This window comes from Phoca vitulina, unplaced genomic scaffold (genome assembly GCF_004348235.1).
Source record: "Phoca vitulina isolate PV1807 unplaced genomic scaffold, GSC_HSeal_1.0 scaffold53, whole genome shotgun sequence".
NCBI lineage: Eukaryota > Metazoa > Chordata > Mammalia > Carnivora > Phocidae > Phoca > Phoca vitulina.
In genome coordinates, this window is record NW_022589756.1 from 8,762,950 (window position 1) to 8,784,286 (window position 21,337).

General features: G+C 41.9%; 1 protein-coding gene across 9 annotated transcripts in view; it reads left to right on the top strand.

Annotated features, from left to right (window-relative positions):
• EXTL3 (exostosin like glycosyltransferase 3) overlaps positions 1-14,268 on the top strand; it is a 154,831-nt gene extending 140,563 nt beyond the window's left edge. For all 9 annotated transcript variants that reach the window (XM_032388980.1, XM_032388981.1, XM_032388977.1 and 6 more), the window contains 2 exons: positions 2,235-2,363; positions 11,085-14,268. In XM_032388980.1, the coding sequence (XP_032244871.1) occupies positions 2,235-2,363; positions 11,085-11,294 (339 nt within the window). In that variant the 3' untranslated portion in view covers positions 11,295-14,268. The remainder of the gene's footprint in view (positions 1-2,234; positions 2,364-11,084) is intronic.
• Positions 14,269-21,337: the final 7,069 nt, after the last annotated feature.

The following is a 21,337-nucleotide window of genomic DNA, read 5'->3' on the forward strand; positions in this document are numbered from 1 at the left end:
TTTTGATACTTGGTTTTAGTCACTGTCCCTGTAAGAAATACCATATTGCTGTGCTTATTAAGTCATGATACTCATCCACTAAATTGTGTTCAAATTGGACTAGAATTTTCATCTTCTGTAATGCCATTTAATTTTTTTTTAGCAAACTAACGAGAAAGTGTTACTTTTTCTTAGAGTAGGTTCTAAATCCATTGAAACCTCATTTAAAATTTTTTTTTTTTTTTTTTTTTTAAAGATTTTATTTATTTATTCATGAGAGACAGAGAGAGAGACAGAGGCAGAGGGAGAAGCAGGCTCCCCGCGGAGCAGGGAGCCCGATGCGGGACTCGATCCCAGGACCCTGGGATCATGACCTGAGCCGAAGGCAGACGCTTAACCGACTGAGCCACCCAGGCGTCCCTCATTTAAAATATTTTTAAACAGGTTACAAAGTTTTTATATGTTTTAAAATGTGCAGATATGAAAGTGTTTATTGATTTATGGCATCAGTCATAATCACAAAATGGTGGAAATACTTCTAAACGTTTGTTTTCATAATGCTTTCTCCATTTTTCTAAAAAGGCAGTTCTTTCTTCTTGTTATGTCTTCTTTCCCTTGTTGAGGATATGGATTGTGTTCAGTAAATATATTCTCATTAGCATCCTAATGACAGCCACTGGCCATTTAAAGGGTCAACAACTTTCAATCATCTGTCTTTTTATAAAAGAAAAATGTATAATTCATCTTTTAAGTTCACCATCCTTTAAGTACTTTGCCACAAGATAACCAGCAAACCACTGTGTGGTACAAAAAATTTTATGATCAGTATTTCATTACATAGATTCTAACTATTTAAGGTAATAAAATATATATAAATCAGTTTTATTAGGCACCTCACCTATTCATTCATCAGCAACATTGCAACACATCATAGTTGACATGTGCCTTGTTTATAGCATTTGTCCATTTCTGTGGTATAAATATTTTTAGCATGGCTGATTTCAAGTTATAGATATGAGTCACTGAACTTGGAGTTGGAAAGGGATGGGCAGTTCTATATTTTCACCATACAGATATGATAGACATAAATAACTTCAAGATAATAGTAAAATGTAATAAACAATAGTAAAATGAAGCTAATTAATTAAGAAGTGATGTGCTTTAGCTATTTATTGGTTTTTAATATAGCTTATTTAATTTTAAGTTTATGTAATTATATTTTTAATAATGGCTATTTTTCGTAACAAGCTCACAAAATTCCTAAATAGTCTCATAAAATTCCTGAAAATTTAGCAGTTGACATTCATTAGCAGATGTGAGCCAGCTTTAGCACACCATTTTGTGGGCCTTTCAGGACATTTTAAGAACATAGGCCTTTACTCTGAGTGAGATGAAAAACCGCTGAGGTTTGGAGTGACATGTTCAATTGCACTTGTGTTTGAACATAGTCACTCTGCTGTGCATAGAATGGACTGGAGGGAAGAAAATATGGGAGGGCGCCTGGGTGGCTCAGTCGGTTAAGCGACTGCCTTCGGCTCAGGTCATGATCCCAGGGTCCTGGGATCGAGCCCCGCATCGGGCTCCCTGCTCCGCGGGAAGCCTGCTTCTCCCTCTCCCACTCCCCCTGCTTGTGTTCCCTCTCTCGCTGTCTCTCTCTCTCTCTGTCAATTAAATAAATAAATAAAATCTTTAAAAAAAAAAAAAAAAGAAAATATGGGAGCAGGGAAACTGTTTAGGAGACTATATGAGTAATCAGGCAAAAGATGATGGTGGCTTAGAGCAGGGAGTAGCCAGTGGCAGTGGTTAAGAAGTGATCAGATTCTAGAATCCATAAGTGGAGGAACTGAGGGATTGGATTTTTATGGCTCTGTAACCAGGCTTTCCCCTCACTTATCCCTTATTGGCATTGTCACAGATAGAATGCTGTTCATCTGAACCACTGTCTGACCTAATTTGATAAATCTTCATATTGTTGTAAAATCACTGAGGTGCCATGGACCTCAAAAGGGGGATGATAATGGCAATTTGGGTGGGTTAATTATTTATTGCAGAAGATCTGCCTTGTAGGATGTTTAGCATCCCTGGCCCCAACTCCCTAAATAAAGGGAGTGGTGATTCCTCTAATGATCGTCACACCCAACCTCCTCCCCACCCCTCCGCTTCCTAACAGCCCCTAGATCCATGTATATTTTGGCTGAAAGCCAAAGAACTGTGGCCTCTAACAGAATATGTGATTCTTTTTCTATCCCTGACAGTATTATGCCTACCTGTATTCTTACGTGATGCCCCAGGCCATCCGAGATATGGTGGATGAATACATCAACTGTGAGGACATTGCCATGAACTTCCTTGTCTCCCACATCACTCGGAAACCCCCCATCAAGGTGAGGGTCCCAGTACTTATGGGACTGGGGGTGCATGCATACTTAATTCACTTATTTTGCAGTAATGCAGTACGAAACTCATCATACCTCAGAGTCCTCATCTGTAATTGTCTTTGGGTTAAATGAGTTGTTAATATAGGGACTCTTAACTACTAAGGCGTAAATGGACAGAACTCAGAGGGTTTGGAACTTGGATGGGAAACATGTTACATCTTAATTTTCACTAATCTCTAACGGATTTAGCATTTCCTTCAGTTAGGAAACATGTGACAATTCCTAAGAGTATTTGCAGTAGCTGTGATTTGTCACCAGTAGAACTCATAGATATTTTCATATCACATTACTTTTGTTCCTACATCTTAAAGTATTATTGACGTCCATCAGTGCTTTAAAACTACTGTGTTTTCCATAGACCCATGGCACAAGAAATTTAAGGTTTCTGAGTTAATCTGTGTAAAGACATTTACTCAAAAACAAAACCACAGGTGCCCTCAGAATTCTAGAAATTTGAGTTCTGTCTTTGTCTTTGAGCTAGTGAATATATGTGACCAGAATATAATAATTTCATACTCAGTGTACAGAAAGACCAGTTACGTCACCTTCTATGTCATCATTGCAGGTTGGAGACAAATGAAGGCTCTTCTGGTGGGGATTAGGGTAGGCCTGGTAAGGACCTTGCAGCAGTTAATACTTGAGAATCTCTTTGTCAGTTCAAACTAATTGTATCTATGACTATGGTCTGTCAGTATTTATGTGATGGAGTCATACCTGATGTCCTTAGGGTTAATAAGCTGATTAAGATCTTATTATTGTTAAAAAGGCATATTATTTAATTTTATAAAATAACAAGTTTACCTTCATGTATATCATTAATAATAATTAGGTGGATATTTCATTCTTCTTATATTTTGAAGGTAAGTTATAGATGAAGTAACCACCAGCCTATGCTAATGATACTCAAATCATATCTTTAGTGGTAGTAGAGCGGTAAACAGAAGACATTGGGTCCACGCAACAAAGCATAAAAAGAGAGAAAAGCAGTTGGGGGCCTTATGCATTCATTTATACCTAATCAAACCTTTTCAACCAAGTATAGCTTGGCATTATAACTTAACTTCTGATTACCTCATAGTTTTTTCTGTTTCTGGGCCTTCTGCTAAAGTCTCACAAAAGAAAAATAATTAGCAAAATAATGCACCAATTTTTTTAAGCTGTGATTAATTGTTATAATTATATAAAAGTGTAGTGTGTTTCCCAGGTGCAGTGATGGCTATTAAAATAAATAAATATTAAAATATTTGTTTTCATTTTATGTGATGTTAAATGAAAAGCCCACTTCCTTATAAACTTTAAGGTAGGGAGATAGGGTCTTAGAAAGAAATTAATGATTGGTGCAATTTTCTTTTCTTTCTTTATCCTTTCTTATGTAGCCAGGGACTAAACTTCATCTAAGATGTATGCTTCTATTTATACTTCCCTAGTAGATCAGAAGACATTATCCATGAAAATTTAAAGTATCTGAGTGATTAGGTGCCTAATAATATCATCAGTCACCTGAAGCACTCACAGACATGATGAATTTTTCATCCTTATTAAAATGTGTTTGTCTACCATATTATTAGACCGGTGTTTCATTAGCCAAATCGTCTCTTCAGTGTAGAGAGTAAAACAGAAATATTTTGCACATAGTATACATGATCCTTACCAAGTGAAAACTTGAAAAATGAGTATTCTCTGTGAATTTTCTCAATCTTATGGGAACATAAGAAGAGTTCAACTCAAGATTAGGATGACTTTTTATTTTATTTTATTTATTTATTTAAAAAGATTTTATTTATTTACTTGACAGAGAGAGGGGACACAAGCAGGGGGAGTGGGAGAGGAGAAGCAGGCTTCCCGCTGAGCGGGGAGCCCGATGTGGGGCTCGATCCCAGGACCCTGGGATCACAACCCGAGCCGAAGGCAGACGCTTAACTGCTGAGCCACATGGGCACCCCAGGATGACTTTTTAAAATCAAAAGCTCAATAGGGGCGCCTGGGTGGCTCTGTCAAAGCGTCCAACTCTTGATCTCAGCTCAGGTCTCGTTAAGCATCCAACTCTTGATCTCAGCTCAGGTCTTGATCTCAGGGTCATGAGTTCAAGCCCTGCGCTGGACTCCATGCTGGGTGTGGAGCCTACGTTTAAAAAAAAAAAAAAAGAGCTCAACAAATTAAGAATGTCTTCAAATTCTGAGTCCAGTTATGTACTATAGAACCAGTTTGAGCTAAATATTTTAATTAATTTACCTAATTTTATCAGGTATTTATACTATTTTATGTTCTAAAATAGTCATTCTTTTTTTGCTTTAACTACTTCAAATTTTCACTATCAAACTATATTCTCTCCCTTGTTATGATTAAGAAGGTGTGACTGTTCTATGTGATTAGCAGTGTTCTTTCAAAAATGTTAATGTCTTCACAGTACTGAGTAAATAGAGAACAGGGAGTTAATTTCATATTATTGGTTTGAATAATGTTATCTTTTAAGAAGGAGAAAGATCTAGAATGTAAACAGGCTTCATTGAGAACAAAGGATTTCAAAACTCAGTAAGCATTTAGAAGACAGGTGGCTTAGGTGATAAGGAAGTAGAGGGAGGCAGCATAAGTACACATCTTAATTCTCTGGTAAAGGAGGTTCTCAACATCTATTCAAGGATTTTCCTTACTATTACTGTGCATGACACTAATACTTCTCTTAGACTGAATAACCTGGAACATTCCCACATAAAATATAATCCATGGTATTGGTTAAGTAAATGTTTAAACTTCTTTTTATAGTTTAGCTGTTGCTTCATCTTTCTTAATTCCTTTCTTTGTACGTTTTATTATGTAATACAGTTTTCTATAATATATAAGTATATATACAAAAATATATATAAATGTACTTTATAAATACACTGGGGTTGCAGTGTCAAAATTTTTTTTACTGATGGGACACATGATTAGAAACCACTGCTTCAGTGAAAACAGTATATCTTTTTGTGTCAAATGAAATCATTTGCAAGGTAAGGGGCTTTTCCCCTGTGGTTGGATGCTGGCATCTGGGATGAGGAGAAAGATTGTTAGGTATTGGGAGAACCAAGGAGAATACCATACATAGATGCTGTTTGATAATATCCTTCTCTTGACAAATTCTTGACAGGGAGGATGGTGGGAAGAGTGGTAACTCATTGCTCCCTGTAAACCACAGGAGTCCTGTGAGAACTGGAGAAGTGGGGAGTCTGGTGGGAGTGAGAGGGAGAAGTAGGGAGCCTGGTGGGTTCCTTCACAGAGACCGCTACTGCGGAAGTCCTGACTCCCTCAAACGTGCGGCTGCGTGGTGAGCTGCCCTTGGGGCACTGACCAGTGCATTCCCCTGTTTCAACTCTGGAGACCCGGGTTCTGATGGCTCTTACTGGCTAGATATGTGATGTTTACTCTTTAGCTAAAAATTATGGGATGGGCCATTGAATCTTCATTTTTTCCTCAGTTTATGATAGTAATAATCACTTTTAAATTATTTGGGAAAAGATAGATGTATTCAGAAAGAAATAAAAGTTACTCAGGCCTAGGGGCACTTGGGTGGCTTAGTCAGTTAAACATCTGCCTTCAGCTCAGGTCATGATCCCAGGGTCCTGGGATGGAGTCCCGCATCGGGCTCCCTGCTCTGCGGGGAGTCTGCTTCTGCCTCTCCCTCTGCCCCTCTCCCTGCTTGTGCGCTCTTACTCTCACTCTCTCTAATAAATAAATAAAATCTTAAAAAAAATTACTCAGGCCTTTGGCATATTTCTTTTGGTTCTGTGGTTCCCTGTCTGTGGTCGTAGCTTTTTTATCTTTATTTTTTTTAAATATGTACTTTTTTTGTAGTCTGCTTTTAAAGTTAACAGTAAATTTTCTGGTTCTGGCAATATTGTGGACTAGGTAACCTAAAACACCATGTTTTTAGTGTTCACATAACAAACTTTTTTTCAGTGTATAGTTGGGCTTATTTAATAAGTAATAAAGTAAGATAATTGCCAGAAAGGAAGGGGGAACTAAAAATCAGAGTGGCAAACATGTAATGTGTCACTGGGGCTCCTTGGGTGGGGTGCTGTTAATTTATCTTCTAGAGGCTTGTGTTTTATCACTCATGTGAGAAAAGGGTGAAGAACCTTTGGGCAGATAATTGGAACTGAGATCTACCTGTTGGCCCAGGAAGATGGCAGGCAACTTGTTTATTTTAACCTGGATTTTGGAGGGTAGCGGGGGGAAACTATAGATTGAGAATTTTAAGTAGTCTGAGCTTTCATGGGTTTGGAGACTCATGCTATATGAAAATTAGACCTAGCCATTGATATCCTTTGACTATTTGACAGAATAAGACCAAAAACTGCTATCAAGAGACATTCCTCACCTCAAGCCACATAGGACACCCACAGGTAGAACCTCATTGAAGATGAGCTTGAAATCTGAAAGTACCAGTCGCGTGAGGGGACAGGCAACCCTGAGCAAGAGTTAACAGATACGACAAAAAGTAAGGTTAGCTCCCCAAGAATTCCAAGTAATCAAACCATTGGCTAGACTATAAAATAAGTAGGTTTTAAATGACTAGAAATAAAGACTAAGGAATTGAAAACATAAAAAGCAACAAATTACTAAGAAAAAAAAGAACAAGTGGATTTGAAAAACCTAACTAGAACTAAGGAAATGAAAATTAGAATTACTAAAACGGAAATCTCTGTGAATGGGATAAAAAGACCAGACTTAGCTGAAGAGAAAGTTAATCAGCTAGGAGATAAAAAAGTTTCTGAGAAAGAATTTCAGAGATATGCAGAGATAGAAAATAAGAAAGAGGTTAAGAGGCACAGAGGATATAAGGAGAAGGTCCAACATGGAACCAAGAAAGGAGGAATAGAGAGGATAAGGGACAGGCAATTTTGAAAAAGAGAATGTGAGAAATTTCTAGACTTTATTAAAAACATGAACATTATAGCAAATATTATACTTAATGGTGAAACTTTAGAAGCTTCCCATTTGAGTCAATATAAGGGGAGATAATCCACTAAACAAATGGGGATAGAGACCATGTCCATGTTCATGGACAAAGACCCTGTATTGTCAGAATAGCAGTTCTCCTCAAATCCAAAGTTTCAGTGTAACGCTAATCAAAAGCCTATTAGGATGTCTTTGCTTTGGTGTGGAACTTGACAGACTTCCCCAATTCGTATGGAAAGGCAAAGGACCAGAGTAGCCAAGGGACTAGTGAGGAAGATGTGTACTTGTCACAGATCACGATGTGGTAGGAGCTCAGACAATGCGATGTCAGCACAGGGATGACAGACAGACCAGGGGCACAAAGTGGAGGTTAGACACAGATCCATGCATATATGGAAACCCGACATACAATATTTACAAGTGAGGGCTGGGGTAATTGGTTATCCGTATGAAAAAGAAAGTAAGGAATTTTAAGAAATAAAAAGTGCAAAATATAGAGGAAAAGACTGATTGGTTTGAATACATTAAAATAAAAAACTTTGTTCAACAAAATTCAATATACGAAAAAACAAGCCACACACTGGGATGGCAATGCCTATAAATGACAAAGAATTGACACCCAGAATAAAGAATTTCCAAATGAGAAAAAGAGTAGATAGATCGATCTAAGTATCTACATTACAGAACCAGCACTGCAGATCACTGAGGTCTGGATGAACTGAGCGTGTAATGCAAACTAGGTATGAGGAAAAAATGAAATTGGGTTCCTGTCTTACACCATACACAGAATCATGTCCAAAATGATTAATGATTTAAATACAAAAGGGCAAAACCTAAAACTTTGGAAAAGTGTGGAGGACGGCATTTTTAAGACTTTGGGGCAGTGAAAATTAATGAACTGTAGCCGCAAGCATCAACACTAAGCTCACATACACTGTTTTTAAAAAGCTAACTGCAGAGGGATGCTTATGGTTTGGTTTCATTTACCTAAAGTCTAAAACATGCCAGTCATTTAGGGATAAATGCACATATGGTAAAACCACTTTTTTAAAGGGGGGAGGGGAAGGGAAGTTTGAAAACAAAATTCAGGATAGCAATTTCTATGGAGGGAAGATGCACAATGGGATTATGGGATTGTGGGTACTGAAAATGTTAGACTTATTTTTACACAGGTGTTTAAAGACAGGTATATATTTAAAGGATTCTATATGTCTATACATACAGGAAGTATTTATATATATATTTGAAACACTTGCTTACTACTGATTTACAACGTATGAATGAAATGTTTTTAAAAAAGGGAAGACTATAACAAACATGCATACCCAACAGTTTTGCCGAATATTAACATTTTGCCCTGTGTCAGATTATACATGTTTCTTCTTTTTTTAAAAGAAACTTGGGACATCTGGGTGGCTCAGTTGGTTAAGGGTCCGACTCGATCTCATCTCAGGTCTTGATCTCAGGGTCATGAGTTCAAGCCCCGCGTTGGGCTGCGTGCTGGGCGTGGAGCCTACTTAAAAAAAAAGAAAAAGAAAAAGAAAATAAATTAAAACATTATAAATAGAGTAGATGTCTAATATCACCCTCCCCCCATCCATTCCTCTCACTGATGTACCTTCAGTTATACTTGATAATACCAAACTTTCTTCAAAATAGACCCACCAGTGTACATACTCCCCGGCACTGTATAATAGTTGCAGTTTCTCCACATCCTGATGTTTGGTACGGCCACATTTCCATTTTTGCCTATCTGATGGGTATAAGCTGTATCCCACTGTTTTCATTTACGTTTGCCTGGTTTTTACGGAGGTTGAGCGTCTTCCCCGCATTCTTGAGTCATTCCCCCACACCGCGGCCACTGGAGGGAGGGCAGGGCGAGGAGGACGCTGGGTTCCTGCAGGCAGGAGAGCTCAGCTGGCGGAATGACAGCGAGTCAAGGTCTTTTTTCTCTTGCAGGATCAGTTTTGCCTCTTTTTGAACTTCATCTAAATGGAATCATACAGTATCTCTTCTCCATGTCTCTCAATCTTGCTTTCCTATATTTTAAAGCTTTCAGTCAGTATTTTCTATTCTGGGTAATAATTTTAGTATACTTTTCCTCACTAGTTTTCTCTTCACATCCATCCATTATCTGATTTAATTCAGTATGCTTTTCATTCCTATTCTATTTGGTTCTTTTTCATATCCACTAGGAATTTTTTTTTTTTTTTTAAAGATTTTTATTTATCTGACAGAGAGACAGCGAGAGAGGGAACACAAGCAGGGGGAGTGGGAGAGGGAGAAGCAGGCTTCCCGCGGAGCAGGGAGCCCGATGCGGGGCTCGATCCCAGGACCCTGGGATTATGACCTGAGCCGAAGGCAGACGCTTAACGACTGAGCCACCCAGGCGCCCCTCCACTAGGACTTCTTTGAGAGTCCCTTCTTTCTTTATCAAACTTTAAGTAGTCTTTCAAAATTTCAGGGCACATATACACTTACTGTTCTAGTTACCAACTGAGAATCCTGCGATTTTGGGGTTTTGGGGTCTGATTCTGTTGTTTCTGCAGATTCTCCCGCATGTGGCTCATTCCCTTTTTTTGTGACTTTTGATTGTGAAATCATATTCTTTGGGATTTTACTTATAGAATTTCTAGGAGGCCTGAATTTATACCTGAGAGGATTTGGATTTGCTTCTTCCACGTACCCTGGGTCAGTACCTACTTGAGACCTGTTTAAACTAAATTAGCATCTTTTCAGGACACACAGGTAACAAACCCTAGCCTCAGGTGGGTGAGGGCCAGTGTGTGATTATACATTCTTACAGGTGATGTTTCTTCTTCCACTTAGAGCTAAGACTGGGAAGAAGACAGCTTTCTGTGGAGCTGCCTCCAACCTGTGCAGCCTTCCACCGGGTCCTGGTGTTTAAAAAATCTCCAGTAAAGTTTTGTGGCTCTTGCCTCCCCAGCCCGTTAAAAACCAAAGCTCCTGGCTATCTCATTGGATTCAGGCTTTTTCATTATTTTGGCCTCTGAGGGTTTAATTTCTTTCTTTACATTTCATTTCCTTTCTTTCCTTACAAGTTTTCTTTCATTACTCTCTCTAAAGAGTTAGTTTATATAGTTCATCCTGCATTTTCAGGTATTCTCTGCTAAGGGAGTTTTTATGTTCTTTGGTCTGCCACATTGCTGGTAGTGAAGCTGTGGTATTCTTCTTTATACTCTTCTAATTGCTTGAAATTTCATCAGCATCATCATAACTACTACTACTGCTGCTACTATAATATAACCACTTTGCCATGTCTTCAGATATAATTTTCCTAAATATCTTTTCTAGTGGATGTGTAGTATTTCATAATTATTTAACTGGTCCCCTTTTGATGGGTACTTTTCCAGTATTTTGCTACTAAAAACATTGATGAAATGAACACCTTTAGACCTACATCTTGCTGTGCGACCCAGATAAATGCTAGAGGCTGAGTTACTGAGACAAGTAATGCTAAACCTTTTCAGGCTTTTGATACCTACCATTTAGGTCATTTGGAAAGAGCACCCTTTCCAACGATACAGCTACATATGCGGCAGGAAGGGAGCCGAGGCTCTGGCTTCTGACTCCCCCAGGGGTGAACGTGGCCACCTGCGGTCAGTGCCTTCCCTGGCAAAATGGACACGGCGGGTTGGTGAGGTGGCAGGATTTCTGTCTGTCCTGGTCCCTGCGGTTCTCACTGTGCTCTTTCTTCCCTGTTCCCAGGTGACCTCTCGGTGGACCTTCCGATGCCCAGGATGCCCTCAGGCCCTGTCACACGATGATTCCCACTTTCATGAGCGGCACAGATGTATCAACTTTTTTGTCAAGGTGTATGGCTATATGCCCCTGCTGTACACTCAGTTCAGGGTGGACTCTGTGCTCTTCAAGACCCGCCTGCCCCACGACAAGACCAAGTGCTTCAAATTCATCTAGGGGCATTGCAAGTTTTGGGGAGAGGATGAGCAGAGTGGGGGAGACGGTTCCTAAGGTTCCTAGATGTTGAAGGGCGTCAGGGCCACCCGCTGGGCGGGTGGCCCAAACCGTCTGCTGGGAGAGGCGGCAGAAAGAGTGGAAAGGACATAGCCTTCTTAAAGTCGGCCACACTGGGCCTGGAACCCTGGTCGGAGGACATGGGGGTTCCCTACACAGGGCACTGACTGATAGCTTACACTGAGGATCATGGGGACTCCGGGGAGTCACTCACGCAGTTCATAAGCCCGGGACAGCTGGTTTGTGGTTTTTAAATTCAGTAACAACTATTATTATTTAAAAGAAAGTTTCAGATTTGCCATTCGAGGCTTATTTATATATATGTGTGTATATATATGTATATATATATGCACACACACATTCTCACATACATATACATATACATATATATATATATAGATAGATTTGGGGGGCAGTTTGAGATTTCTGCCTGTTTCACAAAGTGAGGGACCCACTGAGTTTCCTGATGTTCTGTACGTTGGTGGAGATGGATCCTGGCCTTATGGTATCTGGCTCATCCTTAAAGATCATCTCCGTATTCCCCAGGGCATCTGTGTGCAACAAGAAAGGGCAGGCTTGGCCCTCCTAGGGGGCCCTGGACGAGATAAGCCCTCTTGGTTTGTTTCTTCCTCCATCTGTTGCCAACAGGTGATCTGGAGCTCGCGACCTCCTGTTGCTTGAGTCCGTGGGGAGGACCTGCACCTTTGGGAACAGCGGGGCTTCCCTGTGCTGGATTGAGTGTTTTTGAGGATTCATCGCTAGGTCAAGCTGTCCCAGAACTTGTCCTTGCGCACCCATTCTCTCCCGTTTGAAAGAGAAGAATGAGGAAGGAGTGAGACCTGAAGACAGTGCTCCCAGATGGCTCTTTTTGTTCGGCCCTCCTTTTGAAACACATGTTGTGCTTTGGCTTCAGGCTTTCCTGGAAGTTCTCTCTCATGTAAGAGAACAGAGAAGTGGCAGGCCGCACCTCCAGCTGTGATCTGAAGTGGTCTGCAGGTTGGCCTACTCTCTCTGGTATAGAACGAGCGAGCATCCTTTGTGGACCCCCACCCGGCTGGCCGGGAAGTCTTACAGCAAGGCGCCTGCCTTGGGATAAATACCTTGGTGAAATTCACCTTCCCTCCACCTTTGTCTGGACCTATGCCCTATGTTACCTGTAGTTTTTAGATCCCTCATGCCAGGTTGTCCCAGGACCCCTTGAGATTTGGTATGTGCCAGAATGATAAGAAGATAGGCTCCAGTCCGGCCTGAGATTCCACAGGCATTCATACACCACTTTCCACTCTGGGTTTACATTTCTATTCCCTGGCTGAAATGGAAATAAGCTAATTTTTTTTTTTTTTTTTTTTTTTTTGGTGGTGGTGGTGGCAGTAGGAGAACCGAAGAGGGTGTCGGTGGCATCTGGCAGGGATTTAACCCATGACTTCTACCATTTTCCTGGACCCCACTTTCTTGCAGTGAAGTTGAACACAGGTGGTTTCCCACAGCTGGACAAAAGCTCAGGTCTGTCCTGGTCATGTACATGCCTTAAGCCAGTTCCGTCTTCCCCAGACCGTGACACCCTGTGCATCTCTTTCTTGGGGGCACATTCTCCTCTGACCTGTCTGTCTCAGTGGGTCTCTTCAAGTATCATTCTGAAGCCAGGTTCTGTCCTGTAGCTCCCACCCGGGTAGAGGGCTAGCTGGACCTGAAGGACCTCTCCTTATTGGCACACAAGACCAGGGCTGTGGCCTCCAGAGGTTCCCACTGGCATCTTCTTGTCGCTCTCCTACAGAGGCAGCTACCCAGGAAATCCAGTTTTGCTTCTCAGCAGCCCAGCAAAGGGGTCCAGACTCCCTGCACCCTAACTTTCTAACTGCCCTTTCCTTGACTCCTAACTTTATTCTTTTTAGCAGTAGCCTTCTTCCCTCTGGGGAGCCAAAGAGTGTGGTGTTTTGAGCTATATATGTGGCTGCTATTTTTATCTTGTTTATTTTAATGTGAGGAACTCACAAACTGGCTTTCAGTGGGACCCGGTGAGAAAGGCGCAGTCTGTGTTAGGACCCCCTGTCGCGGAGCCAGGCTGGTGGGTCCCCGAATGCTGTTGGGAGATCCAGGAGTAGCCGAGTGGCCTGAGATTCTGGATGACATCAACGTCTACTGCAGGGAGGGTTATGGTGTCAGAGCAGCCAACAAGGCGAGCGCTGTTTGGACCTAACAGGACACTAACCTGAGGGACTCCAAGCAGCAGGCTCTGCTGGACACTGGCCATGTGCCTAAGGGACGCCGCTCAGGAGCAAGAGGCTGGGCAGTCAGACCTTTTATGTTGCTCGGTTAGGCGCTCCTGGAGAGTGACTGCTGTTTTCTGCGAGGTGGCCGCGGGGAGGCCCAGCCACACGCTTCGAATGCCCTCGGTGCCCACCTGTCCCGCTGGGAAACTCAGACGGCCTGTACGCCACGTGACTGGGACTCCTGCAACACGCGAACGGCTCTGCGGGCTCACGTGGGTTTCCCCGGCCGCCCGCAGGTCACCCCTTGTCGCCTGGGCCCAGGACGTCCTCGTCCCCAGCTAGCCAGTTTGCTCTTCACCCCGGGGGGCACTCCCCTACGTGAGAGCGTCCCCAAGGTGCTCCCGGGGCCGTCTGAGCGTCTGCGCCGCCGACGGTGGTTTTCCGCGCGGTGCGCGCCGCTCCTCGAGCCCAGGCCTGCGCGGCCGGCGGGGCCCTGGCTGGACGGGCGGGAGCCCCTCCTCGGCCGCGGCCTGTGCGTGTGCGCAGGCGGCTCCTGGTTTGAAATGATGCCGTTTTGCAGGCGGAAGCTCTTTGATGTCCATGCCATGTCCATCCCACCCCCTTTTCCAGTCATGAGCACAATAGTCTTATGTTGGATTTTTGTAAAAAAAATAAAAATAAATGGAGACTTTAACTCAAGCAGTGTGGAAGTCCTTTGTGATTTTCTTCTGCAGGGACAGAAGAGTGACCCGAGAGAAGGGGCCTGCCAGATTGCGGGGAGCCAGCTGCCCCCCCCATAAAGGTTTTGGGCTGCGAGATTCGGTCTTGGAGCTGCCTGCGTGCTTGAACCCGCGTGATGCTGTCTGTAAACATGAGCGGACGTGGGCAGCCTTGCCTGGGCCCATTTGTGGGATCAGTCGTTTGATGACATAGGAATTTAGATGTCCTTTACCTGATGTGCGTGGGATGTAGGATGGCATGTGCCACATCCTCCCTCCTTCCTTGTTTCATGGTAATTTTAAAATGTGTGTGTGGCGTGGTGCTGGGGAGCTAGTGTGTTTAGATCTCAAAGAGAGGTGGAAGTTACCATAACCAGTGCGAGGCGTCTGCCGTTTGGCCCCCTTTAGAAACGAACGCTGACTGGGGTGAGGTACGGAGAATTTCTCAGCGGCTCTTCCTGCATTCCCCGTGTCTTAGCGCCAGCTCATTGTGGGAGCCTCTGGACGCACTGGCTGCAGGAAGCCTTCCCGGGCCAGAAGCCCCTGCCTGCCGCCGGCCCGTCTCCTGTTCCAGCAGCTCGCCCAGCCCGGCGGCCCCGCGCATGCTAAGCCGCTTGAGAGCCCGGCACAGAGTCAGTGCGGAATGGTTTTTTGATGAATGAAAGACTTGACAAAATATCCAAAGAGGGTCACATGGGAATCCTAGCGGGCAACAAGCTGAATGGTAACCGGGACCGTAGTGCTTTTGGAATAGAGCTGATGTGGTATTATCAGAGAGTTAAAGAAGCCTGGCACACACTGGCTGAGAAGTCTTATTTTTATTTTTTAAATCTTCATTGACAAAGGAAGACGAGAGCATGCCAAGGAGAATTAAAGACACAGAATGGATCCCAGAAGACATCATCAATGGGTGGGAAGCCTGACCATAGGGCCAGGTCTGGTTTATTATTAAATTTCCCGTTTCTTGATTTGTTTTGGTTTGTTCATTTTTCAAGTTTTTATTTAAATTCCTGTTAGTAAACTCTTGACTAGTTTTAATTCAGCAAATGATTTTATCTTTCTCGATTTGTCTTCGTATTTGTGAAAGTACAAATCCTGGTCATATTGCAGGGTTGTCATGTTAGGGTTTAAACTATGTAGATTCTATTTATTTAAACAGTTGGTCCCAATATTTCATCATGAAAAATTAAGTGTATTATTTATAGTATAAACCCATATACCTAGCAACCATTTTACTGTACTTGCTTTGTCACTCTCTCTGTTTCCATCCCCCTATCCATCTGTCCGTCCTTCTATTCACCCTTTTATCCATCCTATTTTTGGTGCATTTCTAAGTGAATTAGTGACATTAATATACTTCCTTCCAAATACATAAGCACATATATTATTAACTGGAGGTCAATATTAGTTTCTATGTGATTAATATAAAATTTAAATATTTATACCCTGAAGTGCACAAATCTTAAGTGTACATTCTTTTGAGTTTTGACAAATGCATCTACCTGTGTAATCCTATGCCCTATCAAGATACAGAACATTACTGGGGTGCCTGGGTGGCTCAGTCGGTTAAGCATCTGCATTCGGCTCAGGTCATGATCCCAGGGTCCTGGGATCAAGCCCCAGATCGGGCTCCCTGCTCAGTGGGGAGTCTGTTTCTCCCTCTGCCCCTCCCCTCCACTTGTGCTCTCTCTCTGGCTCTCTCTCTCTCTCTCAAATAAAATCTTTTTAAAAAGAAAAAGAGAGAACATTACTGTCAAACCCAGAAAGTTCCCTATGTTCTTTCCTGGTCAATCTCCGCCTCCACCCCTTAGAGAAAACCAGTGATTTGATTTTGTTTTTTTTCACATTGGATTTGTTTTCCCTTTTCTAGAATTTCATATAAATGGTGTCATACAGTTTTTACTCTTTTGTGCCAGGCTTCTAGAAACTCAGCATATTTTTGAGATCAACCCAATGTTGTGTTTATTAGTGATTTGTTCCTTTTATTGCTGGGTAGTACTCCCTCGTACGGCAACATCCGTCCATTCTGTTGCTAGGCACTTGGGCTGTTTCCATTTTGGGCTATCAGGAATAAAACTGCCATTACTATTCATGTCCAGGTCTTTTTGTGGATTTATCATTTTCTCTCAGGTAAATACCCAGGAGTGAAATTGTGTGACAGAGAAGGTAGGTATAATACACATTTAGTTTTTTTTTTTTTTTTTAAGATTTTATTTATTTATTTGATAGAGACACAGCGAGAGAGGGAACACAATCAGGGGGAGTGGGAGAGAGAGAAGCAGGCTTCCCGCTGAGCGGGGAGCCCGATGTGGGGCTCGATCCCAGGACCCCGGGACCATGACCTGAGCCGAAGGCAGACGCTTAACGACTGAGCCACCCAGGCGCCCCAATACACATTTAGTTTTATTTAAAAAAACTGCTGGACCTTTTCCCAAAGTGATTGTACCCATTCTGTACAACAACCGAAAATGTTTAGAGTTCCAGTTACTCACATCCTCACCAATCTATGCTGTCGTCAGTCTCTTTAGTCATTCTGGTGGGTGAGTAATGGTATCTCATAGTTTCCATGTGCATTTCCCTGAAGACTAATGACATTAAGCACCTTTCTACATGCTTTGTATGTATTTCCTCTGTAAAGTATCTGGGCAGATTTTTTTGCCTATTAAAAAAATTTGTCTTTTTTTTTGTATTGCTTAAAAAATACATTTTTAACAGATTTTCTTTTTTTTGAGCGTTTTAGGTTTACAGAAAAATTGAGTGGAAAAGTAATTTCTTCTCTCTCTTACCCTTAGTATTATCTTGCATTAGTGGGGCACATTTGTGACAATTGATAAGCCAGTGTGGACATATTAACTAAAGTCCTAGCTTATGTTAGGGTTCATTCTTTGTGCAGTATATTTGGTGGGTTTTGACAGAAGTATGATGACCTGTGTCCACTATTATAATACTCTACGGAAGTTTCACTGTCCTCAGCATCCTCTGTCCTCTACCTGCTCTTTGCTTCCAACCCCTGGCAGCCACTGATATTTTTACTGTCTCCATAGTTTTACCTTTTCCAGAATGTCATCTGATTGAAATTGTATAGTATGTAGCCTTCACATATGGGCCTCTTCCACTCAGCAATGTGAATGTCAGTTTCCTCCACCTTTTTTGTGGTTCGATAGCCCATTTCTTTTCGTTGCTGAATAATATTCCATTGTATGGGTGTATTGTCTTTTTATTGTTGATACTAGCCCATTGTCAGACATACGTATTACACATATTTCCCCCAATTTGTGGTTTGCCTATCCATTTTCTTGATATCTTCTGATGAGCAGGAGCTTGTAATTTTGATATGGTCTAATTTATAATGTTTTCTCTTAGTTATTGCTTTCTATAACTCAAGAAAGCCATGCCACGAGTTCTAAAGATCTTCTCTATGTTTTCCACTAAAAGCTTTATGGTGTTAGCTTTTATACTTTGGTCTTTCTTTTTTTTTTAAAATGTTTCCTGAACTTTTTTATTCATGGGACTCTTTTTTCTCAGGGAACATCTGATAGCACTGGTATGTTCCCTGGATCCCACTTCTCTCCTAGATGATAAACTCCTAGAAGGCAAGGGACTGTAGTTGGTATTTCTTCATTATCTCACAGTACTTGGTTGTTGACTGATTTTAAGGTGATCTTATAGCAAGAGCAGGACATTGGAGTGTTAGTTCTTCTGTGTCAGTGTTTTATAAAAGATGAGTTTTGTGGGTGTTTATAAACACTGAGAAAACCAGAGGGTTTTTTTGTTTGTTTTTGTTTTTTAAAGAACAGGCTAAAATAAAGACGTTCTATGTAAGATCTTGTGCATTAATTTGACATCTGTACCAGGACTGAGTGGAAAGTGCCTTCTTCAACAGATCATTTTTGGAGGAATAGAAAGTCGCCATCATTTAGCAGATTTTATATGCTGGGTCTAAACATCTGTCCAAAAAACAAAACTCCCATTGGAATATTATCAGCCAAATTTTCAAGTGTTATTCTACTTTATTCATTGACTTAAAAAAAATAATTAAAATGGGGCCCCTTGGTGGCATAGTTCATTTGAGCGTCCGACTCTTGGTTTCGACTCAGGTGGTGATGTCAGGGTCATGAGATCGAGCCCCACGTCGAGCTCCACGTCTCAGTGTGGAGTCTGCTTAGACTCTCTCTCCCTCTCTCTCTGCCCCTCCCCTGCTCCTAAAAAAAATCTTCAAAAGAATCAGGTTAGTACTCAGGATAGAATTATCTTCCTTCCTTCCTTCCTTCCCTCCCTCCCTCCCTCCCTTCCAAGATTTTATTTACTTATTTGACGGAGAAAGAGAGAGCACAAGCAGGGGAAGTGGCAGGTAGAGGGAGAAGCAGGCTCCCTGCTAAGCAAGGAGCCCAACTCGGGACCTGATCCCGGGACCCTGGGATCATGACACGAGCCGAAGGCAGAAGCTTAACCGACTGAGCCACCCAGGCACCCCTAGAATTGTCTTTCTTATATAATCAAGAAAAAAATGCACCTCTCTTTTGGTGAGGTGGTTGTCTGTCCTGGGGGAGTTAGCCAGCAAGGCCGCTGGAGGAGTGGGTAGTGGGGCTGACTTACAGTCATAGTACTGCACATCTCACTTGCTTCTTACACTCAGAAGAGGGGCGCCTGGGTGGCTCTGTTGGTTGAGTGTCTGAATCTTGATCTCAGCCCAGGTCTTGATCTCAAGGTCATGAGTTCAAGCCGGGCACTGGGCTCCACGCTGGCCATGGAGCCTACTTAAAAAGGAGAAGAAATAGAAGAAACATCATCCCTTCTCATCTTTGCAAAAGCAATGAAGTAAGAGCACAGGTGTGTCTGAAAGCCCATAGACAGCCATACTCTAATTTCGTTTTAACAATATGCTTGCATTAAATGCTTAAAGATGAGCATTCTTGCCTTGAAAAATCTCTAGTTTCCTATTTAAATAACCAGAGGGACAACTCTTTGACATAAAATAATTTTGCCAGTCAAGGGCCAATGAGGCAACAAAAAACACACTAGTTATTTTAACAAAGAGAATATAAATAGAGTTTTAGAAAAAACAAAACATTTTGTCCCATACCAAGACATGTGGGAAGAAGTTCCACAATCTGAACCGAAGTTCAGCGCAAAGACATTATACTTAGAACAAAAGAGTAGCAATTTATCTAGTTTTAACCCCGGGACAAAGTGAGTGATTAAGAAGGTTTTTCACTGTTGACATTTGGACTGGATGATTTGTTACTGTGGGGCGTGGGGGTGTGGGGGGGACCTGCGCAGTATCGGTGGCCTCAACCCACTAGATGCCCCTAGTGCCCCTTCCATCCCACTCCAGTCATCTCCAGACGCTGTCAAATGTCCCACGGGGAGCAAAATTACCCCCAGTTGAGAACCATTGGTTTAGGTCATGTTACCTTTAAATTTACAGTAAAAGGAAAGGAACCAAGTTCACAACCAGCTTTATGGATCACTACGCATAAATATATATTCTAGCACAAGCAACTCTGCCCACACAAAACACAACCACAAATCCTATTTTAGATCAAATTACTACAGAGCACCTACAATGGTATTGACCTGTGCAGTTAGTATGATAGCCACTAGCCTGATAGCCGTATTGAGCACTTGAAACATGGCCGGTATGAACAGAGATGTGCTGTATAAGTGTAAAATTCACCCTGGATGTCAAAGATGAAGTCCCAAAAACATAATACTCTTTTGTATTGATTATATGCTAAAATAATATAATTTTGAACATAATGAGTTGCTTAAAATAAACTTTTTTAAAATAAAAAAACAAAATTAGTAAAATTAATTTTAGTTATTTCTTTTTGATTTTTTAATAATTTTATGTATATAAAATTATACATGTGGCTTTTATTTATGGATTGCACTGTATCTCTATTGGGCAGTGCTGGGTCTAGAATCACGGGTACCGCTATTCAACCTTACTCTAACTTCTTTTTTTTTTTATTAAAGATTTTATTTGACAGAGAGAGAGTGAGAGCAGGAACACAAGCAGGGGGAGTGGGAGAGGGAGAAGCAGGCTTCCCGCCGAGCAGGGAGCCCGATGTGGGACTCGATCCCGGGACCCCGGGATCATGACCTGAGCCGAAGGCAGACGCTTAACGACTGAGCCACCCAGGCGCCCCTTACTCTAACTTCTGAGAAACTCTGGACATCAGGTTTAACAGGCATATCTTCTTGGAAGACAAGTTACCACCAACGCCAACTCAGGCATACATGAAGTTTATGACTGTTAGAATGTGTCGTTCAAGGTATGAGTTTTTTTTTTTTTTAAAGATTTTATTCATTTATTTGACAAGAAAGAGCACAAGAAGGGGGAGCGGCAGGCGGAGGGAGAAGGAGAAGCAGGCTCCCCAATGAACGGGGAGCCCGACCTGGGGCTTGATCCCAGGACCCTGGGATCATGACCTGAGCCGACGGCAGACGCTTAACGAACTGAGCCACCCAGGCGCTCCCAAGGTATGAGATTTTTAATCAGGCCACTCAAAGGCAAATCCAACCCATGGCAAGATTATCATGAGAGGACACACACCCAAAATTTGGTTGTTGAAGATTTAACAATGAAAATGGCTATCGATGTTCTTAGGGAATTCAAACTTCCCCTTAGTCTAATACTTCTTTTGTTGCATAATATCACTCTCAAAAAGTTACTGTTAAAAGTAGCGTATCCTTGGATTTTATAGTGTTTGCTATTTGAAAACATTAAGTACATTTGTCTAAGTATTACTTCCTATGTTTTTCACAAAAGCCCTTGGATATAATTAGGGAAAATTACTTACATATTGAAAATATAGCCCAAATTTTGTTTCCAGGAGGAAGATTTTGGCCCCAACGCCCTACATTCTTCCTACAAATGACTGCAGTTGGTCTGTGTTTAGACTCCACTTTTATGTATTTGCAAATTTCCCTATACACTTTTCTAATCAGAAGGAAAACAGGCCGGGGAGCCTGGGTGGCTCCTTCAGCTAAGCGTCCGACTCCTGATTTTGGCTCAGGTCATGATCTCAGGGCCGTGAGATCAAATTCCACA